The 23,761-nt window shown below is 41.9% G+C and overlaps 1 protein-coding gene across 5 annotated transcripts in view; it reads right to left on the reverse strand.

Moving 5' to 3' along the window:
* The window catches only part of SGSM2 (small G protein signaling modulator 2), a 64,245-nt gene that overhangs the window by 19,179 nt on the left and 21,305 nt on the right, over positions 1 to 23,761 (reverse strand). For 2 of the 5 annotated variants that reach the window (XM_049801832.1, XM_049801829.1), the window contains exons 3-12: positions 15,026 to 15,188; positions 11,207 to 11,368; positions 8,194 to 8,261; positions 7,538 to 7,683; positions 6,970 to 7,104; positions 6,392 to 6,516; positions 5,274 to 5,341; positions 3,391 to 3,554; positions 2,706 to 2,835; positions 1,087 to 1,221 (exon numbers count right to left, since the gene is read on the reverse strand). In XM_049801832.1, coding sequence (XP_049657789.1) covers positions 1,087 to 1,221; positions 2,706 to 2,835; positions 3,391 to 3,554; positions 5,274 to 5,341; positions 6,392 to 6,516; positions 6,970 to 7,104; positions 7,538 to 7,683; positions 8,194 to 8,261; positions 11,207 to 11,368; positions 15,026 to 15,188 — 1,296 coding nt within the window. The remainder of the gene's footprint in view (positions 1 to 1,086; positions 1,222 to 2,705; positions 2,836 to 3,390; positions 3,555 to 5,273; positions 5,342 to 6,391; positions 6,517 to 6,969; positions 7,105 to 7,537; positions 7,684 to 8,193; positions 8,262 to 11,206; positions 11,369 to 15,025; positions 15,189 to 23,761) is intronic. The other 3 variants (XM_049801830.1, XM_049801834.1, XM_049801833.1) reach the window with 3 other exon arrangements.

The following is a 23,761-nucleotide window of genomic DNA, read 5'->3' on the forward strand; positions in this document are numbered from 1 at the left end:
TCTTGCTGATACACTCCATTTATTAGGAAGAGGCGGAGGCTCTTGTTTGGATTATATCAGGAGTGTGCCAGGTTTGGCACATGAACTCAAGAGGTATCAAGGCCAGAAGTCTGGCAGTAAGCCTAGAGGGGGGGCAGATTTCACATGAACTAGTGGAGAGGCCTCAACAACACCTGCCTGTCTCTGAACAACTGCAAGCCTTAGAATCCAAGCTGTGGAGGAGGGGTTTGGCCTGGGGAATGGATTATTTTATACACCATTCAGCTTCCTCCTTTGAGGAAGTGAGGACTTCTTAGCCTCCAGAACTACACTACTAGATCCTGAATGCATGTAATACATACACCTACTGGAGAATACCAACTTAATACATATGTTATGAATTGCTTTAGGAAAAGAATTAGATGACAAATTTTTGGAAAGTGGAGTCTTGCAGCTGATAATCTGAAACCCACCTAGCCTATGAATGCAAGAAGTGGAATGAAAGCACCTAAGCACAGAAAGGTATTGCATCTCCATAGTATCTTCTCTGCACACCTCTGCTACCTTATAGAGGTATCCAAAGCATGGGAGCATGCATACTTGCACCATCCCTGGGCTCAAATTGTAACTCACTACACTTCTGCCCTATTCTCTCTACACAGGCACACTCTATTTCTGACTTTGCCCTGCACATCACTACTATTGCTGTAATGGTTTACCTCTGATGCTTCCTATGCAAGGCTGCCCTCCCCAGTCTGTTACGCTATACACGACTAACTCACAGAATAATAATACAAAGACCTGTTACACTCCCTCCTCTTGTGAGAACATGTTCTAGTATCCAGCTTTTAAGAAGGTGGGGCAGGAAGCCTCTGGAAGGAGAGAAGGTTTGTCTGTTCAGCAGCACACACGCTCAAAGGAGAGGGAAGATGCTGTTTCCACTTTCCATAGGTTGTGAGCATATTCCCAGTCTCTCCACACAGTCAACTTAATCTCCAGATATCCTGAGTAAAATGTTTTTCCCTGTAATAATGCCAACACTGTTGTATGCATCAGTGGAACGAGCTGCAATAGAGCTCTGGGACACAGGGGGAGGAGGATAAAAACCTTTCATCCTATTAGGAGCTGTGAGGTTCCGAGAGCAGATCATTGATAGCATTGCGTGTAGCTTATCTTCCTCCTCCTCATCATCGTCAACAGAGGTAGAGCGGCTGGCAGATAAGTGGTGGTAGTTAATAGTTACTGCTCAAAGAAAATAGTGAAAGAGGAGCATAAGAAGAGAGAACTCGATTCTGCGGGAAAACTCAAAAGGACATGTTCAGCAAAGACAAAGGACTTGAACCCTGCCCTCCTCTTGAAGGCACAAGCTCCTGTAAATGGGTATGAAAAATGAGTTTCTTATAGAAAAAAAAGTATGCTCCACCAAACACAGGCCAGCTTTTGATTGTGCACAGGCTGTATTCCCAGAGCACATCTGTCACATCATGGCAATAGAGAAAGGTCCCAATGCCAGCCTGCAGTAGGTGAGTATGCTTTTTAGCAAAACTCCATGGGAACTCTAGGCTCCAACTAGCTTCTCTCCTTCACCATGCCCTTATCAATGCTGTGGCCTCTTTTCCACTCTGAAACCTCTGCCAGATATATCTGGAGAGCAAACATTCTGCTCCCCAGCATTGTCTGGCACTGCAAACATGCAAGGTAGAGGCCTCCTCCTAAGGAAGCCCAAGGCAGGAGCCAGCTCTTGCACTCAACAGGCAGGTCTGTGCTGGATGTGCCCACAGAATCTGCAGTCCCCTTGATTCAGGCAAAGGCAGAACATGGTTTTGCTGGTGTGTGCATGAACTTACCTGTGCAAATCCAGAAGCCCTAATAAAGCACGGCCACCATTGTGGTTCAGTCCCCTGGGGTAAGGAGGGTTCAGCTGAGATTTCTGCTTTTTCAGCTGCACTAAGACCCAACATGAGCAGTAAATCCAAATCCCCTGTAAACTTTAGGGTCTGATCTTCCTGGGAAATTCTTGCTTCTTTGCCAAGGGGAATAAAACTGAACATGCTGTTTGAGAACTAGCTCAAATGCCTTCTTGCATGTAAGGAATTTGTATTCATTGATGACATGAGGTGGTTTGGTGCTTGGGAGTTCATTTAGTTTCCTTGGAAGGGCCTTTATTTATCCATTGTTCAGTTCTTGCTTCCAAGCCAGGAAAACTTAGCCCAGGGAGTTCTTGGGGTACTTTAAGAGTTGAGTTTATGGTTGTTGTTTTTTTTTCTTCTAATAACAACATTATGAGCAAGCAGTGTGGCCAATAAAAATATCCTCACTTCAGGAGCAAAACTGCTCTTCGCTAGTCAAGCAATCTTTGGTTTTAGTCTCAGTTTGCAAGCCCAGGGGAGTATTTTGAAAACTTCCTCTGCAAAACACAGAGTAAATGTAAACAAGATTCCCCACCTCAACTCCATTTCCACTAAGATAACAAGCTTCACTGCATTAAGGAAACCTACAGTAAGCTGTACCTGTTGATCACAATTATCACACAATGAAATTTTGTGATAGGTTTTCTTCTTTCCCCCCCAAAACCTGGCTTGTCCGTTACCTTCAGTTACTTCCCAGGATATTACTTCAAGGTTTTCTTAGGGCTTTGTTTTGTTTTTTTGTTTGTTTGTTTTGCTGTTGTTGCTGTTTGTTTTTTTCTTTTTTTTTTTTTAACAAAGCAGAACAAAGGCACTTACTGTTATCATGCTTGTGTCCTGGATAGATAATTCTGAACACATAGTCTGTAGAAGTATCTTCAGCTGGCATTTCCTCTAGGTCCACCGATTTGTTGCTGTTCCGTTTTCGAAGCTTTGGAAATACCTTACCCTAGAGAAAATAATGATTCCATACACTCAGCTACAAATGACTAACAGAGCACAACAAACTAAGTACTTCAGACCTTTGGCATCTTAAATCTTAAAACTAAACTTTCAGTGCTAGGAGGAGGTGAGGCAGAAAACAACAGTAGAATCATATACAGCAGGTGGTTTAGGGGTACTTAACACAACTCTTCTGTGTGCTTAGAACACAGCTTTTTCTTGTAATCCATGGGAGTTGGGCACCAGCTTCATCAATAATGCAAGCCTCTGAGAGAAAGTATGTCCCGATCCATTTGAGTCTTGGTCCCTATCATTTGGGTTCATATTTTGATAGAACAGCAGATTCCAGTTCATTGCTCAATGGGGTAATGAAGGTATGAACAATTTCTATATACTGTCTGTATAAGAATCAGATTGGACTAAATGGAGTTATTTTGCCTCCGACTTTACTAGAAAGCAGTTGGTAATCAATGCCCAGGCTCTGTGGAGCAGGATGCTGGTTGAACAAAGACATTAAGATCAGCCCTACCTACTACAAGCAGCTCATCCAAAAAGGCAGTACCTTGCCCTGTTGGGACCAAAGTGGTGGTTCCAGCTGACCACGAGGCAGAAGACCATTTTCCAGACAGGAGAGAAATGCGAGGAGGTGACCTCCTTGGGGGAAGTGCAGCGGAGGTCTCTGAGTTCCATCCTGACTCACCAAGACTAATGTCCATCTGCTTTCTGCTGCAAAGGAGGACAAGGGAAGTCCACGCTGTTACATCAGAACCTCTACTTTATGTTCTTACCTTCTAAGTAAATTTTACTTGTGATCATCTCTAAGTAGATAAACCGCTGTAAATCACAGTGCGATCTAAGGATGATCTCAGTCCTTAAGTCCTAAAGAAGCTCAAGATACAAGCAAACTATGACAGGCCTCATGCAGAAACATTTAAAGTGATTCTGAACACTAATATAATAAAGGAATAACTAAACTAAGTCTCTGGTGTATGACATAACTTGACAAAGGACACACAATTTAGAATGAAAACCAACCTAATGCATATAACCAGAGGCTGTCAGCTTTATTCTTGTGAGAATTAGCAAGTCACATTCTCTGTTGTAAATTTTTCTCACCTATCTTCACTGTCACTAGAAATTTAGCACAAATAAGAAAAACCACCCTGGGCTCTGAATACTGTTTTAAGCATAATGATCTGCATCTTGTATAATTTTCAAAAGAATTAAATGAATTAGGTTCTTAATTTCCTTTTCCAAAACTGAATGAGGCATCTGGAGCCACCTGGATAAAGGGGGGAACTCTGAGAGCAAGGTGTATTCTGCAGCATGGCTGTGCAAATTCCAGTCAGGTAGCTAGGTGCTGTGGCAGGACAGCCAAGTGTCTGTCATCTTGTGCAAACAACAAAAATCACGTTGTGTATATGCCTGGCACCTGATACTGAAACAGCTTTCTCAGTGAAGAACAACAAAGGCTGTCATGTTTCATGTCTGTTATTTAACTCCCCTTTTCCCATGGAACTGCCAGAAAGCAGAGTGGTGATGCATCTGACCAGTCAGTGAAATACTGGACAGGCACAAAGTGTCCTGGGGAAGCTGATCGAAGTGAGGCAAATGGACCTGAAGTAACGTTGCAATTGTCATCCTCTACCAGCTAGGATTCTAGATTTTAACACTCATCCCCATATGTCCATAACTAGTCAGAAGTGTTAATGACACTGAGAGAGGAAAAGCAATCATTCAAGTGGCTCTCCTGCTTATGTATTTAACAGCAATATATATAACTGTCTTCTAAAACAGGCTCTTAGTTCAAAAGGTCCTTTAGTCCAACCGTAATTCAAATCTGACTCCAAATAAAATTACTAAATGTTCTTTGTCTTTGCTCTGTGATTTTGACTTAAGACTTGTGGTAAGGAAAGCAGTGGCAGAGACATTTTGTTCCAGATTCCTCTCCCTACATTAAGCAGAATGGGCTACTGAGAACTGGATGGTCGGAGGGTGACAGAGGGTGGCTCTGGTTACACGTATTCCCTTTCTACAGGTTGATGATCCCACTATAGACGCGGCTGACAGACCTGCTTTTTTTCCCCCCTCTCCTTTTTTGTAATGGTCAATGGAGGGAGCCCATGCTTATAAAGCCAAAGCTTCCATGTTTAATACCTGCTGCTGACAGTTTCCCATAAGCGCTGTTCTGCACGGATGCTCAGAAAAAAACCCAAAGCACACAGAAAAAACAAAGAACATAAAAAGCAATTGACAACTAGAGCAGTATTAGGCAGAGGAGTTCTTACCAGGCCTTTCAGTGAAGACATCTGAAGAAGAAAAATGGTTTGCCTCCTTTTGCAATAAACCCCTAACAGGCACCATATAAAATGGCAGCAGCATTAACATTCACCTGGCAGAAAGGGGATTTGGTAGCACCCCCATGAGAAGAAGGTTTATGCTTACGTTGCTGATGGCAGTGAATGCAGACGATCTGGCTGAGTGGCACTATTAATGCGTAGTCCCAGTAAACACTAATAGGGAAGGAAAGAGTGCAGGAAACATTTTTTTCTTCCACATTCAGGAACGCTTGCGGTTCCAAGCACCCCATAAAAAGACTCTGCTAAGTTAATAACTGCTTATTAAAATTGCTCAATTAAGGTAAATTAATAATAAAGTAAAAGGCAAAGGAACTAATTCTCCACAGTGGATACATCTGGCACCAGCCTTTCCATAACCTCCCTTTCTCTCTTCACCTCCCTTTCCCCCCCCGCTGCCCCATACCAGATTACAACAATGCTCTGGCTAAGATTAAAACGCCTGGGGCACAGACTTCATGATGGTCTTGTAGCTGGGTTTCAGGACAGCCGGGTTCTGTTCTGTCTTGCTCATGTGATTTATGGGCAGCAGCATGTAAATCCATTGGGGCTCAAGCTTACAGATTAAACACGAAACTCCCCAAACCCTTCTGAGAACAAACTTGACAGAGGTTAGCAATAAAAGCAAGGGTAGAGGTCTTCATTGATGTTCTATTAAAAAATACACACGAAGTTTTAGAAAAAGAATGGTGTGGATTAAGCATTTGAGAGCACTGTTCTGGTCCTGAAGGAAGCATTCCCTGAGGAGGCACACCTGCCTGGTTCAAGACTTTACCTGTCTTTCTACTGAAGCAGAATGCCAAATTAGATGAATAACTGATCTAACGAAAGACAATGACACTGCAGGTCTCTCTAGAGGCTGAAATTAGCCATGCTTGCCAAGTGATCTATGACCCTCTGAAGGCAGGTACTAGAATTGTAATGATGGAAGGTAGTGTTGAGCTTTTTCTCCCAAACACCTGGAAAAGTGGTATTTTGTTTTCCTTTTGAAAAGGCCTTATATCAAAGTGCATTACAGGACCTTTGGAAAGTTGCTTAATCTGTGACAAAACAGGAACAGAACCCAAGCTGTCTGACACCTCAACTTATGCACTATTCAGAAGCCCTTCAATTAAATCAGCCTTGTTACACTTATGTCATATTGCCAAGTATACAAGAAATAAACACCATGAATGCTTCTAATCTTTTCCTGAATGCAATGACTACCTTTTCTCCAGCTCTGAATCTCCAAGGGTTCCATTCATCAGCTGATTTGGAGTCCATTTTAATGTCAAACTATCTGCTGACTGATGAAGGGAGAGATACCCAGGAATTGCCTCCAAGTCATCTTTCTGTTCACAGAAGCAACAATCAGACAATCCAGGTGACTCAAGTGCACAACCATAATCGTCATGTTCCAGCCTTCCTATGCCCCACAAGTTCTAGAGCAGTGCATTATATAGGAACTGCTGAGGGAAGCCTTAACAGCAAAAGTACTGGTATTTAATATTGCTGTTAGAAAGAGTGGAAAAAACACAGTAGGTTCACTGGGTTTATGAATACAGTCCAGTATGTTTGTGCCTACCTATAGGCCCACTTCACATTTCACATTGGTCAGGCAGGGAAAGCATTTGTCACATCTTAATTTACCTCAGCATAATAGAATCAAGTGGGAAGGCAGCACTGTCCTGAGGACAAGACATTAAGGAAGTACTCGACAAGCCTATTCTTACATATACTACCAACTTCTCAAGTCACAGCCAGGCAGCAGATGTGTGTGTTGGCCCAAAACTCCATGTACTCACCGGCTGGACTAAGACATTGTTTTTTCCATATAAAAGGTGTGTTCGAGAATTCTGGTGCAAAGACTCCACGTACTCTCTTGCTGAAGCAGCAAAGCGATCTTCTGATGTGCTCCCACTTGAATGTCGTTTCCGGACCTAGCACACACACAAACACAATCAAGGCAGATCAGGTAGGACAGGAATGACTGTACCAGCAGGCCAACAGAACAGGAACAGTTCCATTTAGACCAATCTCTGTAGAGTGGAAATTCTTCTTGAGCCAGGAGACCTTGCAGAGAAATGACCTAGACTCTTACTCTCCCCTGACCAATGCAGCTCATAATTTCTTGTGAACTACCCAGTCAGATCACAAGTGTCAAAAGCCACAGAATTTACTCCTGGATCTCAAACTTTTCTACATATAGATAAAGAGGACATCTGGGCCCAAATGGACTTCTAATCTGTGATAAAGGCTCCATTACAGAAGAGAAAAGAAAGGTTGTTCTAGATTCAGATCTCTCCCTCCTGGTGTTGTTTTTATTATCAACCTGTGCCTTAACTCAGAAATAGCTACGTAGTAAATACCTACTCCCAGGGCTGGGCGCTTCGAAGGAGAGTCTTGGCGGCCGTGTACTCCATGAATCCGGTGTCGTTGAACAAGCTCATCTGCTGAAGGGTCTGTCCAATAGTGATCTGCTGTTTTTAGCTTGGTGTACTCCAGAGCACATGGTCCAACTAAGAAAACAGCCCAAGAAAGAAACCTTCTGAGTCTGTTCAGACACGTACTTGGTCTTATCCTGCTGGCCAAGTACTGAAAGTGAGATTTCCTTCTCAAGCATGTGAATATTAACAATCACTTAATGATCCTACAGCATCAGCCCATAATGTAGACAATACATATAATAACATATCAGGTCCTATTATCTAGGGCTGTATAAAAATATTCCTGTAGGACACAATACCCTGCCATAGCAGCATTGGTAGTTACAATCTGCTAGCAAGCATTCAGTAAAATGCTATTCACATTCTGTTCTCTGATCCATCCAATAATTAATAATAAAACCAGATGAACAGTCTCTACTAGTCTCCTAAGCAACAAAACAACATCATCTGTGTTGCTGCATTATAAATAAACTACATGCTAGAGATAAAAATCACCTTTTGTAACACTGTCATAATACAAAATGTTTTAAGAAACAATTTATTTTCTTTAGCATAAGAAGAAGTAACTTTGCAAGAACTCACCTAGAAGAGAAGCCAGTATTGGGCCACAAACAGGATCTGCCAGTAAAGCTTCTTTTTCATAATATTTACTAGGAATAAAAGATCAGACCCCAGTTAAAAACACCAACAGTTATTTTTTAAAAGCTCTTATGCCTCCTAGTAACATGAGTGCCTTGACTTTAAAAATATCACATTACTGCTTACCAGAAAGTATGCCAAAGGAAGCAAAAGAGGCAAGGGCAGAGAAGCTAGACACACTGCTATTAACCTGACAATTCCTTCAGCATTTGCTGTGGACCCCCAGTAGTCCAGTGGAAGTTGATTGCATGTGCAAGGGGAAGCATGACTACTGATGTCACATTCCAGGTCAGACTTCATACTTAAAAACTGAGGTCAAACACTCATTTCAAGAGCAAATTCAGACAATTAAATTACCTATATAAAAGGGAAGAGTTAAGAGTTTAGAGTTCTAAGAGTTTTACCAAGGCTGAAAATAGGACCTAGGCTGTACATCTGGAGTGCTGTGCATGTACTGAAGCAGAACACATTTTCAAAGCCTGGTGTTAGTTACAGTTCCAACACAAAAATTCCAGCAACAGAATTTTGCTGTGATTATCAAATACACTCTCCCACACAATGGAACGATAAGAAAACTGTATCTAAACAGAGGCAGGACCAAAGGGATCCAAACCCTATATATTTCCTGATTTTGACAGGTAGGGGAAGAGCAGTTGCTAGGATTACCTAGAAATCAGCAATGCACGCATCTCCTCTAAAAGTTCTAATGGAGCTTGACTGGTTCATCTACTGAACTTGTAAAGAAGAAACGTTGTGTTGGTTTTGCAGGTAAAAAAGGCTTTTACAACATGGTGTGTCCTGAACTATTTTTAAAGGTCATTAAAATATATCATAAGAAAGCTATGGAGAAATTAATTTAGCCTATTGTAGATACCTGCTTTAGAATTAGATCATTTCCTAAGCTACATCAGTAACATTGACTGGATCTCCATGGAGCATAAAAGGAGCATAGAACAACAAGTTCAATAAACATACACTCCAGACTTCTATATTTAACAAGATTACCACCACCCCTACTTTGGATCTATATTCCACCCTTGATCACCTGTGTAATCTCAGGCAAGTCACTTCCCCCCCCAGTATGCTCATTCTACCTCATCTATTTTTGAACTGAGCTCAAGAGGCAGGAGCTTGCCTTTTGCTAAATGTGTTTACCCAGTATATTTGATTTGGCGCTTTGGCCACTAATGCAATATGGAGAGAAACAATAACTCCGTGCAAGCAATTTTGTCAGTTTTCCACAGAGACCAAGAGATTCACACATTCTTAAACATCTCTTCCATCTGTGAGGAATAATCTTGAAACACTGTCAAGAACAATGACCTAATACAAATAGTAGCTCTTGCAATGACCCCCAAAGTCTTCTCATCACAGCAGGCAAAGCTGACTTATAAAACCACATAGCCAAAAAAATCAAAACACCCAAATTTCTTGAACTGTCATTATCCTCTGCTGTCTCTCCCACTAGGTGGGGCTCAAACTCTAAACCACCTTCTCTTCGTCAAGAACAGGAGAGCTGAAGGACTTAAACATGAAGCATTTGAGCAGTAATGTCACAAAAACACATGAGAACAAGCCTTATGAAGAGGTTTGCTTTATTCACTAAGTCAGGTTCTCAAAATCACACACGTGCAATTAAGGACCTGATCCTAACTCATTTGAATGGATGGAGAAGGCAGTAAGGTGAACATCTATGGTACACAGTAATGGAACAACTGAGACCGAACATTCTTGACACGTCTCCAGGTGAATTACGTGAAAAAAGAAATGAAAAAATCCTTGTATCCATGTATCAGCAGACATCTTGATACAACAGACTAAAATGCTTTCATTAACTACGTCTCTGGGACACAGCCAACCCTCCCACTGTCTCTTCTATACTCAACTCTGAAAACAAACTGGCATTAGATATCCCAGAGCAACAGTTTTCTTTGAGCAGCAAGACCTTTCTTCCATTCTCCTCCTTTTTATTGGCAAGATAGATCATGAAAATAAAGCTGATGTCAAGGAAAACAGCAATGCAAACCTGGAAAATACTGTGAAAATAAGCTCCTCTCCCTTGTTTAGACCCATGGGCTTTGGACAGCCAAGAATGTGTCCTCCCAGTGCAGAATTACAAGAGCACCACTGCGAACAAATTGCGATGGCAGTGGGTGCAGACGTATCTTTCTGGGACCACATCAAGCTTTAGGGTTCCTACCTTTCCCTTCTAATGGGAAATTGTCCCCAGTGTGCCCCATAATTCTTCTTTATCAGTTATGGGAGGGTAGGAACAGTAAGAGTTAAGAACCACCTCTTGGGAAACCAAAGCCAATGCTGGACAGTAGGAAACAATAATAAAATAGAGAGGACTTGTCTTTTTCTCTTAAGGAGTCCCTGTGGATTACATACATAAAGCATTGGTGCTCTTCAGTTTTGCAAGGGAAGATTCGCTTTGCACAAAGCTTGACTTTTCTAAAAAGGAACCATGACTCAAAGAACCTGTTTTCACAGCCCTAAGGTTTTATGCCATTAACTCCTCCTGTTCTAAATTCATTTCCCCTTTTTTCATCTACAAAGGGCATTTTCCTCCCTGACATCCTAAAGTTCCAAAGGACTGTTTTCAACTAATATAAGTGAATTAAGCACTCCTGACCTATTAGAAGACATTTCTATTCCACTAATGGAATAGAAATTAGAATTAGAATTAGAATCTGGGCACCTAATATACTTCAAGTTAGTTTTTTATCTGATTTCTAGAAAGCTGTATGGCTGTTAACATTTTTCTAAGTCTGAAACACTGTCAATGATTCAAAACAAAAGTATCTTTTTTTTCTAAATGCCTGTGCAGCTGGTTTTCTTCTTACCAGAAGTCTGCATCACAGAAGTTTTCAGAAGACTTTTGATGAAATCCCTTGTTGCAGATACCCAAACACCTCAGCCCAACAAATCCCTGTGCTTCTGATTCTTTCCTTACCTGCAGTTATCAACGATATACTGCACAATCTTGTCGAGCACTTTCTCAATCAATGCTGTCCGAACCCAGATATGTTTGATAGCCTGAGGTGTCAGGACAGGTGTTTTGCTTGTGGTTGATCCCTGCCTCTTGAGGGGTTCCTGCCCATTTGGCTGATTTTTCCTGCAAAAGGAGATAAAGTAAAAGTAGTCAGAATTCAGATGACTCTTCTCACAAAAGCTCTCCAGTGAAAGACTGCGTGGAGAGGTGTTGGAATACACAGCACGTATCTGACAAATGTGTATCTGTATACTAGCTGTCTATATTACTGTGTTAGTACTTGCTACCACTTGGGTGCGGAGTTTTAGTTAGTCTATCATCTGGGATTTTCTGAAAATCATCACTTGAAAGATTTAGGATGCCTCAGTTTTAAGTTGTGAATAGGAAAAGCCTATAAAGACTATCTAATTCACAGACAGATGCTAAACAAGCTCTAAAGAAAGCCCCCAAACAGGCCCGTATTAAATGTCTCAGGGTAGGTAGTCACCTACCAAAAATACCTTTTCCACTTCTGGAGCTTTAGGAAAAGCCCAACATTTGTGCTCCTCTAAAACTCCCACATACTAGGCTGAAATAAATAGGCTGTAAATTCACTGCAGACCATACACTCCAAAAGAATGAAAAAACAACAAAATGCAAAGTGTAGCAGAAAATAAGTAGCACCTGATGAACAGAAGTTTGCTTCTTATCAAAGCAAGCTTCACACTTAGTTGGAAAAGCCGAAGGGAGGATGGTAAAAAGAAGATTCTTGCCTCCCAGCTTTGTCTGGTATGTTCAGGCTGAAGCTAGCCATGACCCCAAGAAGGCACATGGCTGTTTCAGCATGAGATATTCCCACTGAGACCAGAAGCATGGGGTAGGATTTGAGGTAACATAGGCAGAGCTTTTCCAGGGACCTCTTGCTATACCATCATCACGCAATGCTTGGGCACAGGCCCTTCTTTTCGTTGCCTCTGTAAAGCACCATATATAGCTATAGCAGAGTCTGTGCTACCATCCTGGCAGTGAGATCCTACCTCCTACCACCTACAGAATGACAACAAGACACCTAAGAGAGAAGCAACAGCAAACTGAGAAACTAGAACTATAGCAAATGAGCATTCAAAGCCAGCTGGGAGCTTGCTTACTGCCAAGACCCACTGCTTATTCCTCCAGCGTAAGTCAGCACAGCAGCAGGTCCACCTCAGACTGAGGAGCTTAATGCTGCCTTTTAGTGGCAGGATGGCAAGCTGGCTATACAAAAAGCAGAATCACTTCCCAAGTGCAGCTGTAAACAAGAACATGGGGACTGCTCAGGACAGTGGTCTCTGAACCATGCGGGAAGTTGTCATTCCTCTCTTATCTGCTGCCCAAATAAATCTACTTGACCCCAGTCCAATGAGGGACAGTGGCACGTTGTGCTCCAGGCATGCTGTGGGCAGGGGTTTTGCCGCATGTACTTTTCTCTGTAGACCCCAGCACGGCATGCTTCCTGCCATGCCACTGCACAGCTTCACGTGGTTGGAGCTGCAATTTGCGTCATGCCAAGGAGCAGCTTCATGCCTTCTCAGCACAACACATGCTCTTATCCACGCTGGGTGTCCTGCCACAGTGAGCATCCACCTCTCATCCATTGAGTACTGGTGTCCAAAATACATTTTCATACTGACAACAACGCTCCCTTCACTTCTTCAGTGGCACTGACACAAATTATCGCTTGTCACTATTGAGATAATTAACGGCCTGAACAGATTTGGAACCAGAGCTTGATTTTGAAGCTGAATGTGCTGCCCTGAGCCTTCCAGTTTCTAAAGGTGACCCACAAAAAGGAAAACGGGTTTGTTTTCTCCGTTTCTCTTTACTGCTGCCTAGCAAAGTAGCTGAAATGTGAATTTGTGTTCCCCTCCTCCCTCCCCGCTAGCCTTGCCTGCGGCACGAGTTATGTAAGACAATCTGACAACACTGCTCCATACTGAATACCTAATGTGCAGCAACAAGTCACAATGCACAATTTTATAACGTGGTACCAGCCAACGTGAGTCTCCCATGACAGCACTGATGGGGCACTGCCCCAAATTCTCTCCTCCTAAAATACATAACACGCTAAGCCATGTGTCCATAGCATAGCTGGTGGTGAAGCTGTCCCAGCTCTGCCACAGCATGTGATGACATCTTGTGATGGGCCCATGCTCCTGCATCAGGTAATATAATACAGTTGCAGGAGAAAGTGGACTATAAAGCTGAGTATGGGGAGAGCTTCCTAATTCTGCACAGTACTGCTGTGTACTTGCACTCTCCATGTACTGCATAGGGCTGACAGGGGAAGACTAACCCTCTTGATTTCTTTCCCAGAAAACTTGCACCTTAAAATAGCAGAAAAAGAAGGTTCAATTTTGTCCTAATAAGGAGAGAAACCCTGACATCTTCAACAATCTGCAGTAGAAAATCCACACTCTCAAATGATCCTGTGCTTTGACAGTATTCAGGTCCCCTTTCGGAAAGTGTTCAATTACAAAGAGTAAATACGTTAGCTGGGTGCTGTTCTGAGTGAGATTTGTAATTCCTCTCTGCATTTACACAGTTCCTAGTCCTCCATTAGGCCATGACAGCACCTCTAAAAGGCAACACACACACAGTGACAATCCCAAGTCAAGAAATACACATGACACCACTGACATCAGAGGAATTCAGATGTGCTTAACTGCATCCTAAAGAGGGGCTTTCTTAAGCCACAGTCTCAGGAGCAATTAGACTGCTACAGTGCTTCTGTCTCATTTTATATGTTCAGCGAAGTGACTCCACCCCCTGCAGTATTTCCTAATAGAGTCTTTGCTGTGCATATTTTCTACAGCACTTAAAATTTGTGGTTGTTAATAGCTGAAAAATCACACAAAGTTTTTCCAAGAGAAACCACAGAATTTAAGTTCATTTGCTCCTTTCTGTTAGAAGACACAGCCAAAGGTCTCCGGTGGTTAGAATGGGGTTCATGCGGGCTCTTAACTGAGGAGCAAGGCTGGTGAATTTTCAGGAGAAAGCATCCTTCTTCCCAACATTTAAAAAACTAAAATTAATAAAATTCCAGTCTATATCAGTAGGTACACACTTAAAAGAAAATATCAAAAATAGGCACCAACCTGTTAAAAACTACATAATGAAGTCTGATAATTATAAGTCTAGCAAGAAGTTCAGGACTTTCAGCAATCTAAAGTCCTTGACTCCACAATGAATTCAGTTGTGCTCAAGTCCAGCGTGTACTTAACTGCTTTCCTATAATCAGCCTCTCATGGCTGACCACCTCTTCTTGAGTTCATCCTTCCTCCTATCATTCTTTGTATCCATTAACTTATTTCTACCATAATACCCACAAATCTTCTGATACTGGTTTGGCAAGGAACATGCCAAACAGCTTTTCCAGTAAGTCTGTTCTTCAGTTCCTCTTGCCATCCACATCCCTTCCCACCAACAGTCCAAACTGGTCCACCACACCCTGACTGTGAGCATTCTCTAAAATCACCAGTTATTATTCACTTTTGTTGCTTTTTATGGGCTGGATGCGCAGATCCGCTATACCGAGAAGCAAAACGAAACACCAAAGACCCAGTTCCCAACCTCTGTCCCTTTGCTAGCTGTCAGCTTGATCAAACAAAAACATTTGCCTAATAGTTACAGACACTAAAGAGACAAAGCTTTAACAAACGTGGCCAAGGAAAACCCCTTTGCATTTACCAAGCAGTCTCCGTATCCTCTCCATGCTGCACGCACATCATAAGAATTTTGCTGATAAAGACACCTCAGCCTCACCTGCTTTCTACCTGCTGCTGCAGTTCCTGCACTTTCTTGCATATGTCTCCAGCTATTGCGTATGTCTTGCCAACTTTGGTGAACAGTGCAGCCACCTTGTCAGTCCGCAGGAAGCCAGCAGCCCTGCGCTTCAGCATGTGCAGGAGACACGCTTCCACAACACCTGCAAGAAATGGAAGGAGATAAAGTTATGGGTACTGCTGTCCTTCAGTCTTCTCTTTGGTGAATGCTGTCTGCTAACACCCACTGGGCAGGTGTGGAGTCAAGAGAACAGAGGAAGGAGGGGAAGAGACAAACAGAAAGACAGACTAGATCTCAAAATCAGATGACACAAGCATGTCCCTAATCAGCAACAATAAGCACCTTCTGAGTTACAGGTAACGTCAGTACATAAATGAACCAAAGACTGAAATATCTCCCAGTATTTTCACCCCATTTTACGTATGTCACTGTGAAAGAATTCCCGATTCTACTGAAAATGAAGCCAAAGGCAAAACCTCTTCTCAACTCTTCATAGCAGAACCAGGTTCCCCAACTCAAGATATAATGAGCTAGAAATCTGCTTTTACTGATGATGTCTGTTTTGAGCAGAGGCTCCTGTTTATCTTTGTGAGTTGCTGCATCCATTTCTCCCACTTATATTTCTCCATATGGTCAGGTGTTTGCAATGAAAAAGACTAATTGGAGGTCATACTTCCGTTATTTGCTACTCATTTTTAAAACCATGTTGTAGGAATTTTAGCACTGGCCTGTGAAGAATGATACTGGCAAGAATACATCTCATGTAAGTTATACAGAGTTCAGGTTCAAACCTGAACTGATCTCTGAATGCAGAACGTGAGAAATTGCTGTATTTAACCAGCTACTGGCATACAGTTGATTGCTGTGTATCATTTAATCTATCTAGTGACCACACAGCTTTCCTTGCCACATGATCTTGATTTGCGGAAGAGGCTAGAACAAATCATCCTTTTATTTCCAATTATTAAAATATTAACTCTTCATGTCCCAAATGGAAGTGAGATACTTTCATTATGCCACCTCTCATTGGAAATAGGCATGAAAATAACAAAAAACATCTACCAACCCCCTCCCCCTCAACCGCCTTATGTATTCCATTCTCCTCCAGCAAAGGGAAGACTATGAAAAGAGCATGAGACATGCAAACATTACTATCTCATTGGTTAACATGATTGGGAAGGAACTCCGATGCAATGAGACTATGTTACACATGGAAACCTACAGGACAGGTAAGGCTATGTATCAGGAGAGTTAAAGCTGCTTTTATTATGTGTTTCACTGTTTAAAATGGGATATTCAAGACAAAGCCACAAACTGCTCCTAGAGTACTGCTGCCTGCAGATCTCTCATTACATGGTGACTAATACAAAACCTAGAGAGATGAGGAGGCTGAGTGAGGAGAGATGTACAAGAATCAAAGCCAGAGCTTCACTTTCTTCAGAACACATATAACCCACAGGCATTTGGAGTCCAGCTAGGTCACAGCTGAGCTGAGCTGGTTTTTGGGGGGTATCTGTGTGTGTGTGTGTGTGTTTTAATATTCCTGAAATCTGAAACAAGTCTCACTGAGGGAAGTGGATTTTTGAGTTGGCTGAGTGGAGAAGAGAAGCTTGGTTGTTTTACTGTGTTAATAGAAAGGAACACATATCAAATACAGCAGCATGACAGCTGGCTGGAAACAAACTCTGCTGGGAAGTGGTACAACGATGATGCCTTCCACTCACCTAGATTACAGGAAAGACATTTTCTTTCTGGTGAAAACAGCAACGATAGGAGACTTCTAACATCATCCCACTCAATCCTCCCTCTGTTCCTTCACATTAGGAACACATGGATTAATAACAGTGAACTTAAACATCACCACCGGACATTTCTGTTCACTCTCCACTGATGAGTGGTCCACAGCTTGCAGTTGCTCCAGGCTCTCTGCATATTCACACCGTTCTCAGTTACACTGGGTTTGTCACCTCAAACACAATTACAAATAGCCAGACCTGTAATGAGCTTCCACCACCACTCGGATAGACTCTCTGATTTGAAATGGTTAGCACACTTTAATTGAATTACGTTGTGGGCATCCATGTTCCAGCCTAGAAAATTCTCCAAGCGCCAGGGGCAAGCTCCTTGAAGAACAACTTGTTCAAGGCTTTGCATCAGTAACAAAGATCTCCAGCGTAAGATGCCCATGTACCCAGCAACCGTGCATCTTGATGTGGTAGGATGTACAGCCTGGAGAAGCAATAGCCATTGGCTACTGGATCTGTTAAGGAATCAACTGCAACTCAGGCATCATGATTAGGAACTAGGGAACAAAGTGACAGACCTCAGGAAAAGACAGCATCACCTGTGACTGGTACGAAGTTACTCTGCAACCACAGGTACTGAAGATGAACCAGTTGTTAGGACACTTGCTGGCCTAAAATCATAGGGGCTACTGGAAAACAAATAGGAAACTGAACAATTATGCTAGGGAAGATAAAGCCCTCCCAAAGCACTGGAGATCACTACAAGACAATAAAGCCATAAAACCTGATAAGATAGGCTCACCTTCCAACAGAATGAATCCAAAACATAACACTATACCAGCTACTACAAAGCAAATTCACTGTACCAGCCGAAACCAGGACAGTCCATCATCTAGCTTTGGACAGAAAGATTAAAAGGCCTATGAACTCAGAAGAAAATATAATACTACTACAGCCTGAAAGGGAATAGAGATGCAGCCAGACCTACAACTACAACAGATCAATCTGTGAGGTTCATTTTGCAAACCTTACTGTAACATGCTCTGATGGTCATCAGTAAAAGACCGCATTGCACTATTTCAGCCTTGCAAGACTGTGCATCAGAAATCTAACCAGGTCTCATTTAAACTGCTGCAGGAAAAAGAAATAAGATAAATACAAATTAAAAAAAAACAAAACCAAAATAAAAATCAAGCCTTCTCTATCAGCTTTTCAATCGAGACTGCAGATGACTCACCCAGTCAACACTGTCCATAAAAAGGTATGAAGGAGAACAGACCAATTCATTGATAGGGAGGGGGAAAAATCCAACTTTATCTGCAACGTGTGCATTCGCCAAGACCCATGCAGGTATGCCAGCCCTTACAGAAGGGTTTAAGTTCAGCATCTGAGGAATGCTGTCCTGCATTTAATAACAGCAGGCAGTCCTGCGGTAAATTGCAGTTAGAATTGCCACATTACATTTTTGTTACGAGTGACAAATGGTACTCTATCTGCTCTGATACACATTGCATCTCTCCTGAGATTCAGCAGCTAATTTTGAAAGAAGGCAGTATTTTGTTGCACTTTAAGCCCAATACTGTCAGGTGCTGAGCATTTCCTGAAGGCTCCCCCTCCTTATTGCGCTTAACGGCCTCCAAATCCCATAATACCTGAAAGCCTGTGTCTGAAAAAGACCTCTCCTCACTGCTCAGTCCCTGAAAACTAACCTAAGTCCCAGGCAACACTGAACGGCATGCAGAAACACCTCCTGCATTTAGCTAGCCTAGAAGCTACGGCAGTTGGGGGATCACAGAATGTTGTCTGTATTGAACAGTGTTAGTAAAAACATCCCCTTCATCTCCAACACTACTACGCTATTTCTTTACTTTACAAGACTAAAGAATGACCTGCTAAATGAACAAAAAAAATTAAGAGAAGCATTTATGAAGTATTAATGACTTCACATTTTGTGTCTTATCACACTGGAAAAGAGAAAACTCTAATTGGCTTCCTGCTATCGCTCACTACACAAATTAACCTAATGCGTGTTCAGAAAGCACAACCGTTTGCTCTTTGAGTGCAGAAAACAGCACTACAAAAACAAATTGGAAATGCGCTGTGGGATAACCATGCCATTATTTTGCTTTCAACTGTGAAGGCAGATATGTTTTTAAGCAAGTAACATTGGATAAAATCTGACAGAAGATAAAATTTCCATGGAAAGCCCTAATTTCCCGATGAGACAGCCAGTGAAATTAAATACTGATGGCTTGGGGATATGGGATTGTTCATTTTTAACGATTTTTATTGATACACAACTAACCTGAGTTAGCAAAGCCAAGTCTTCTAATTGTATATCCTGAATTCATTCTCTGTAAAATAGAGAAGTCAACATTCATTCTTCTCCTCCTTCCTAGTCCTAAGTTTTAGACTGCAAATTCTTCAGAATAAATTTGATATATTCCCTTATTGCACAACTTGTATGAGAAGCACCGCAACTGAAACTCCAATTTCAACTTAAAATGAAGCAAGAAACATGTACTGTCTTAACAAGTCTCTCTTCAAGCTGCCTAATCTGAAACATGTCATGTAAATGCTGTTGCCATCTTGCCAAAAGCACAGGATTATGATGCACTGTGCGGTGACCAGCTTCTTCCAACACTCGAACAACAGGGACAATTCAAATAAACACAGGAAAACCCTACACACCCATAGCCATCCTCCAATAAATGAGTAACTCAGGAGCTTGGCAAGCAGTACAGGTGGTATAAATGAAATAGCATGTCTTGTACTTACTGATAACGAAGGACTTGGTTTTTTTTCTTTTGTTTTGTTGCAGGGCTTTCTTTTTTCCTTTTTCTTTCTTTTTTTTTTTTTTTTAAATAAATAAGAGCATTTGAGCAGTCACAGCATTCAATTGATGTCTTCAGCATAAATGCTCATGCTTTGCATATCCACACCCTCTACTGTTCCGAGGGCAAATGGACAAAGTTGCTGTTGTGTTAGAAAGTGGACAAAAGAAATACCAGACCATCCATGTTATTTCCATGTTGCTGTAACCCAAATAAAGCCTTACTAAGTGGTACAACAAGGTATTCATACACTTTTACACCCACTATCTCTCTGAAAAAAAATAGTGTGATTCACCCTTCTTTGTGATCTCTCATTTAATTGCTTATTACCTTCCAGTTTCACTTTAAACAGCGCCAACAAACTCATGTTTGGATGGATAGAGTATCCTAAATTTTAAAAAACTGGTTATTTACTTTCTGTATTACACTAAGGTCCCATTGCATCAAGCAGTGTATAAACACATACTGAGAGACAAACACACATAGATAAGACTGATAAAAAGTAGAAGAAAATATATATCAATTTATCCCACTTTTTGCAGTAAGAGAACAGCATTCTTGAACGCTTAAAAGACTTATCATCAGGAACTGAGGATCAAGGCACTTATCAGCATTTTACCTGTAAGTAGATTTATCTGGAAGCAGAGAAGAAAGATTATTCAGCCTTGTCCCCTTGTGAGTTGGACAGTAAGTCACTGTGTTTCTCCTCTCCATCCTATTCTAAAGAAGAGAACACCAACAACCCCTCCATGATTAGGGCTTTGTTGCAGCTGGCCCTGGGCTATATTGGAGTAACTGTCCTAGCATTTCTTACTGCTGTTTGCAAAAAGGGTCCTGCCCCGGCTGAACCCAGAGGAGCCCTAACCCGGGAAAAGCAAAAACCAGACTCACTGACATGTTGTGTGGCAACAATGGAACAGTGCCAACGGCCTCAGCTTTTGCAGACTCCTGTTCTCTTAGGGCGTGAGCTTGATTACATCAAACAAGGCTACCAAGCAGCAAGTCTCACACTGCTTCCCACACTGGTATACTTCCCAACCAGAACTACTGCCTCAGAAGACAACCACTCCCTTGCTTTTTCACCCACATTATGCACAAAAGCCTCAGCATGGCACTATTCCCTGAAAGGAGGACCAGGACATGTAGACACATCCCTGCTTGACCCCTCTCAGCAATCAGCTTATACCAGGAAACATCCGCTGCAATCAAAGGACATCTGTAGGTGGCAAAGGCAATGCCTGTGGTCTTACACAAGCGGGAGCCCAGCGCTGATGACATCTCTGCAAACAAGGCTGTTTCTACTCAAAGGAAGAGAGAGCATCTGTGCATCTAACACAGAAGCAGCAGCGGGGGCGAGCACTGTTTGGTTGCCCATGGGGTTTTGCAAGGCCAGGTAGAGCAGCATGGGAAGAACAAAGAGTGATGACAGCGTGGGGATGTTCTTCACATCACAGTCATAGATCCTGTCTAGCAACCATCACAACAACTCTTAACCCAGCTACTGTTTTGCACTGTCTTTCAATTAGAAATAAAGAAAATGAAAAAAGAAAAGCAGCTTTCTGGATGCCTGAAGCAATGCAGCAATAATTGGTTCCAAATCTTAAATGAAGCAACCTGCCTTTAAAAATAACTGCAAAGTGCATTGCTGTTGCTTAGGAAACAGGCTCTCTTCCCACCTTTGCTGTTGTTTTTTTTCTTTCTTTCTTTAAAGCAATAAAATATTAATGAAACAAATTTAGTGAAAAGCACAGCAGGCACAGTTTTAATTATTAATAAATGTTGCAGCTGCCATGGAGGGCAATTTCCACAGTGACTGTCCCTAAAGCACCAATATTTAATTATTCCATTGTGACATTTATCATCACAAGGACTTGGCATAACATCAGTCCCCATCTGACTGTAATACACGCATAGTAGTTATTTGCAAGGGGAGAGACACTGGAATTAGCTGCTGGATTGCCTCAAAACGTATGTTCCACGGGATGAGAGACTAACGCACCATGTCCAGTTCTACGTGTAAGGCACCCTCAGATCTCGGTTCAGGGTACAGTGCCAGCCTGTGTGACCTTCAAGTCACTTCATTCTCCTCTACTTCACCCACAGACCGAGGCTAACAGTACTGTCTGTCTCCAGCTTTTCTCTCCAGGCTCCTTCATACAAGGGAATTATTCCAGAACAGCTAACTGACTTTACATTCACATCTGACCTAATCTGAATTAGCTTTCAAACACCAAGTGGCTTTTATCCAGTTAAACGATGAAGCATTCGAGAAGGGCAGTACATCTTGCAACACAGATGCCCTCCTATTCCAACCCAGGGGACCGTACAGATGTCACCTCTAGCGTACGACAGCAGGAAGGCATCCCTCCAACACAGCAAGGGGCACAAGAGCTTCACAGCACATTGGTTAAAGAGGTCAGCTGCCTGGAAGAGTCAAGGAGGGCTTTTTGCTTACTGTGTGTGCAGAGGCAGACACTGATCTCATTGCACTGTGTCAACATCACCCACAACCACATTCTCCTGCATGTGCACACACAGCCAAGCTCAGTCAAAAAGGAAACTTTAACACGTCCCGAACAAACTTGCAGAAGAATCACCTCAAGCTGCAGAATCTTTTAAAAGGCATGAGAGGACCTTGACAGTGGTGCTCAAATGGCTTTACAGAGAGAAAATACAAGGTATTTGAGGACATCTCCTTAGCTCCACTTAGCTTTTCTCTTTTTGTTTCTCGTCTGTTTTAAACCGAGCACAAAAATTAGATTTCTATTTTCTAAGCATTGCATTGAAACAGTAAAAGCACACTTTTTACAGTGAAATAAACTAGAATTTACAAACTCTTCTTCCTGAAAACCTCCAAGTCTCCCCATGAAAGTCTCTCCTTTTCTGTGCAGGAAGGCCTCCACAAACCCATTGCTTTAAAGCCAGGCTGCTTACGCTCCTTGCGTTCTGGTAACCTGCAAGGGAATTAGCATTGTTTCTTAGGCAGCTCTTGGATTTAAATCAATCCTCCATGGCAGGCTCTCAGCATTCATCTTGTAGGCTTGTGGGAATAGGTGAAAACAAACTGAACTTGCTCATTTACCCTGAATATAATATATCCCCCTCCTATTGTTCTGCTGGACGGTGTCAGAAATGACAAGAAATTTTAACTGAACACACAAGGGTATGGTGTGCACAAACACTCCTCCATTTCCACAATGCATCAGCATACATTTTCAAACAGTTGAAATCAATACAGATTATGTATTACAACCACACTCAGCGACACACGCGTAAAACCCGAACAGCATGTGATGGAGACAACATCAAGAATGCATGGTAGAGCTGGGGGGTGGGAAAAAAAAATCTTGACAGATAACTATTTTGGGGGAAGAGAGCTGGAGCATTAGGTAAATCAGGTTTATGCAAACCCACTTTTCTTTATTTTTGAGAAACCAAAAATAGGTAATCCCCCTGGAGTTGCAAACTGCAGAATGCAGAGCTCAGATTGCTGCCTAAAAAGATAACACACAAAACATTTTAGAGGTATAGTTAGAAGAACCTTTGGGACAGGAAAATGAAGTTATTTACCTATTTTAAAGACAATGAACTATTTTTTCCCTTTTTGGAATCTGACACTCTAAAAAGACATAAAAAGAGATGAAGGTTTAGCTGTTTCTGAAGGAACAGATAACATCAGAAAGACACCAACAGATAGTTTTGTGTGCAAACAGGTAGTTTGTACACACATACATGTTCTTATTTATATGTATGCATGCACACAGGTAAATAACTACTGTAAGCTTTCTGAGCATAGCACAATGTGATTCTGAGCCCGCCTACTGTCACTATACTTACAACAATAAATATATACAAAAACTGACCAGAAAAAACACATACTCATTACATATAGATTGGAAGAGCAGCACTGCACTTAGAATAAATCAACACAGCTCAGGTAATTCCCTTGTATGGTTCAGCTAACAGCAGCCATCTAAAAATTCATTAACTCCAGCCAGTTTTGAGGAACATGCCCTGCAGTATCCACCACTGAATTTAATGAAGTGCAGATATGTTATTGATTTACAGTCCAAATAATCATTGTCCCCAACAAGCTTTGGAGAATGTCACTTTTTTATGACTTCAACAAGGCTTTT

This window comes from Accipiter gentilis, chromosome 6 (assembly GCF_929443795.1).
Source record: "Accipiter gentilis chromosome 6, bAccGen1.1, whole genome shotgun sequence".
Taxonomy (NCBI): domain Eukaryota; kingdom Metazoa; phylum Chordata; class Aves; order Accipitriformes; family Accipitridae; genus Astur; species Astur gentilis.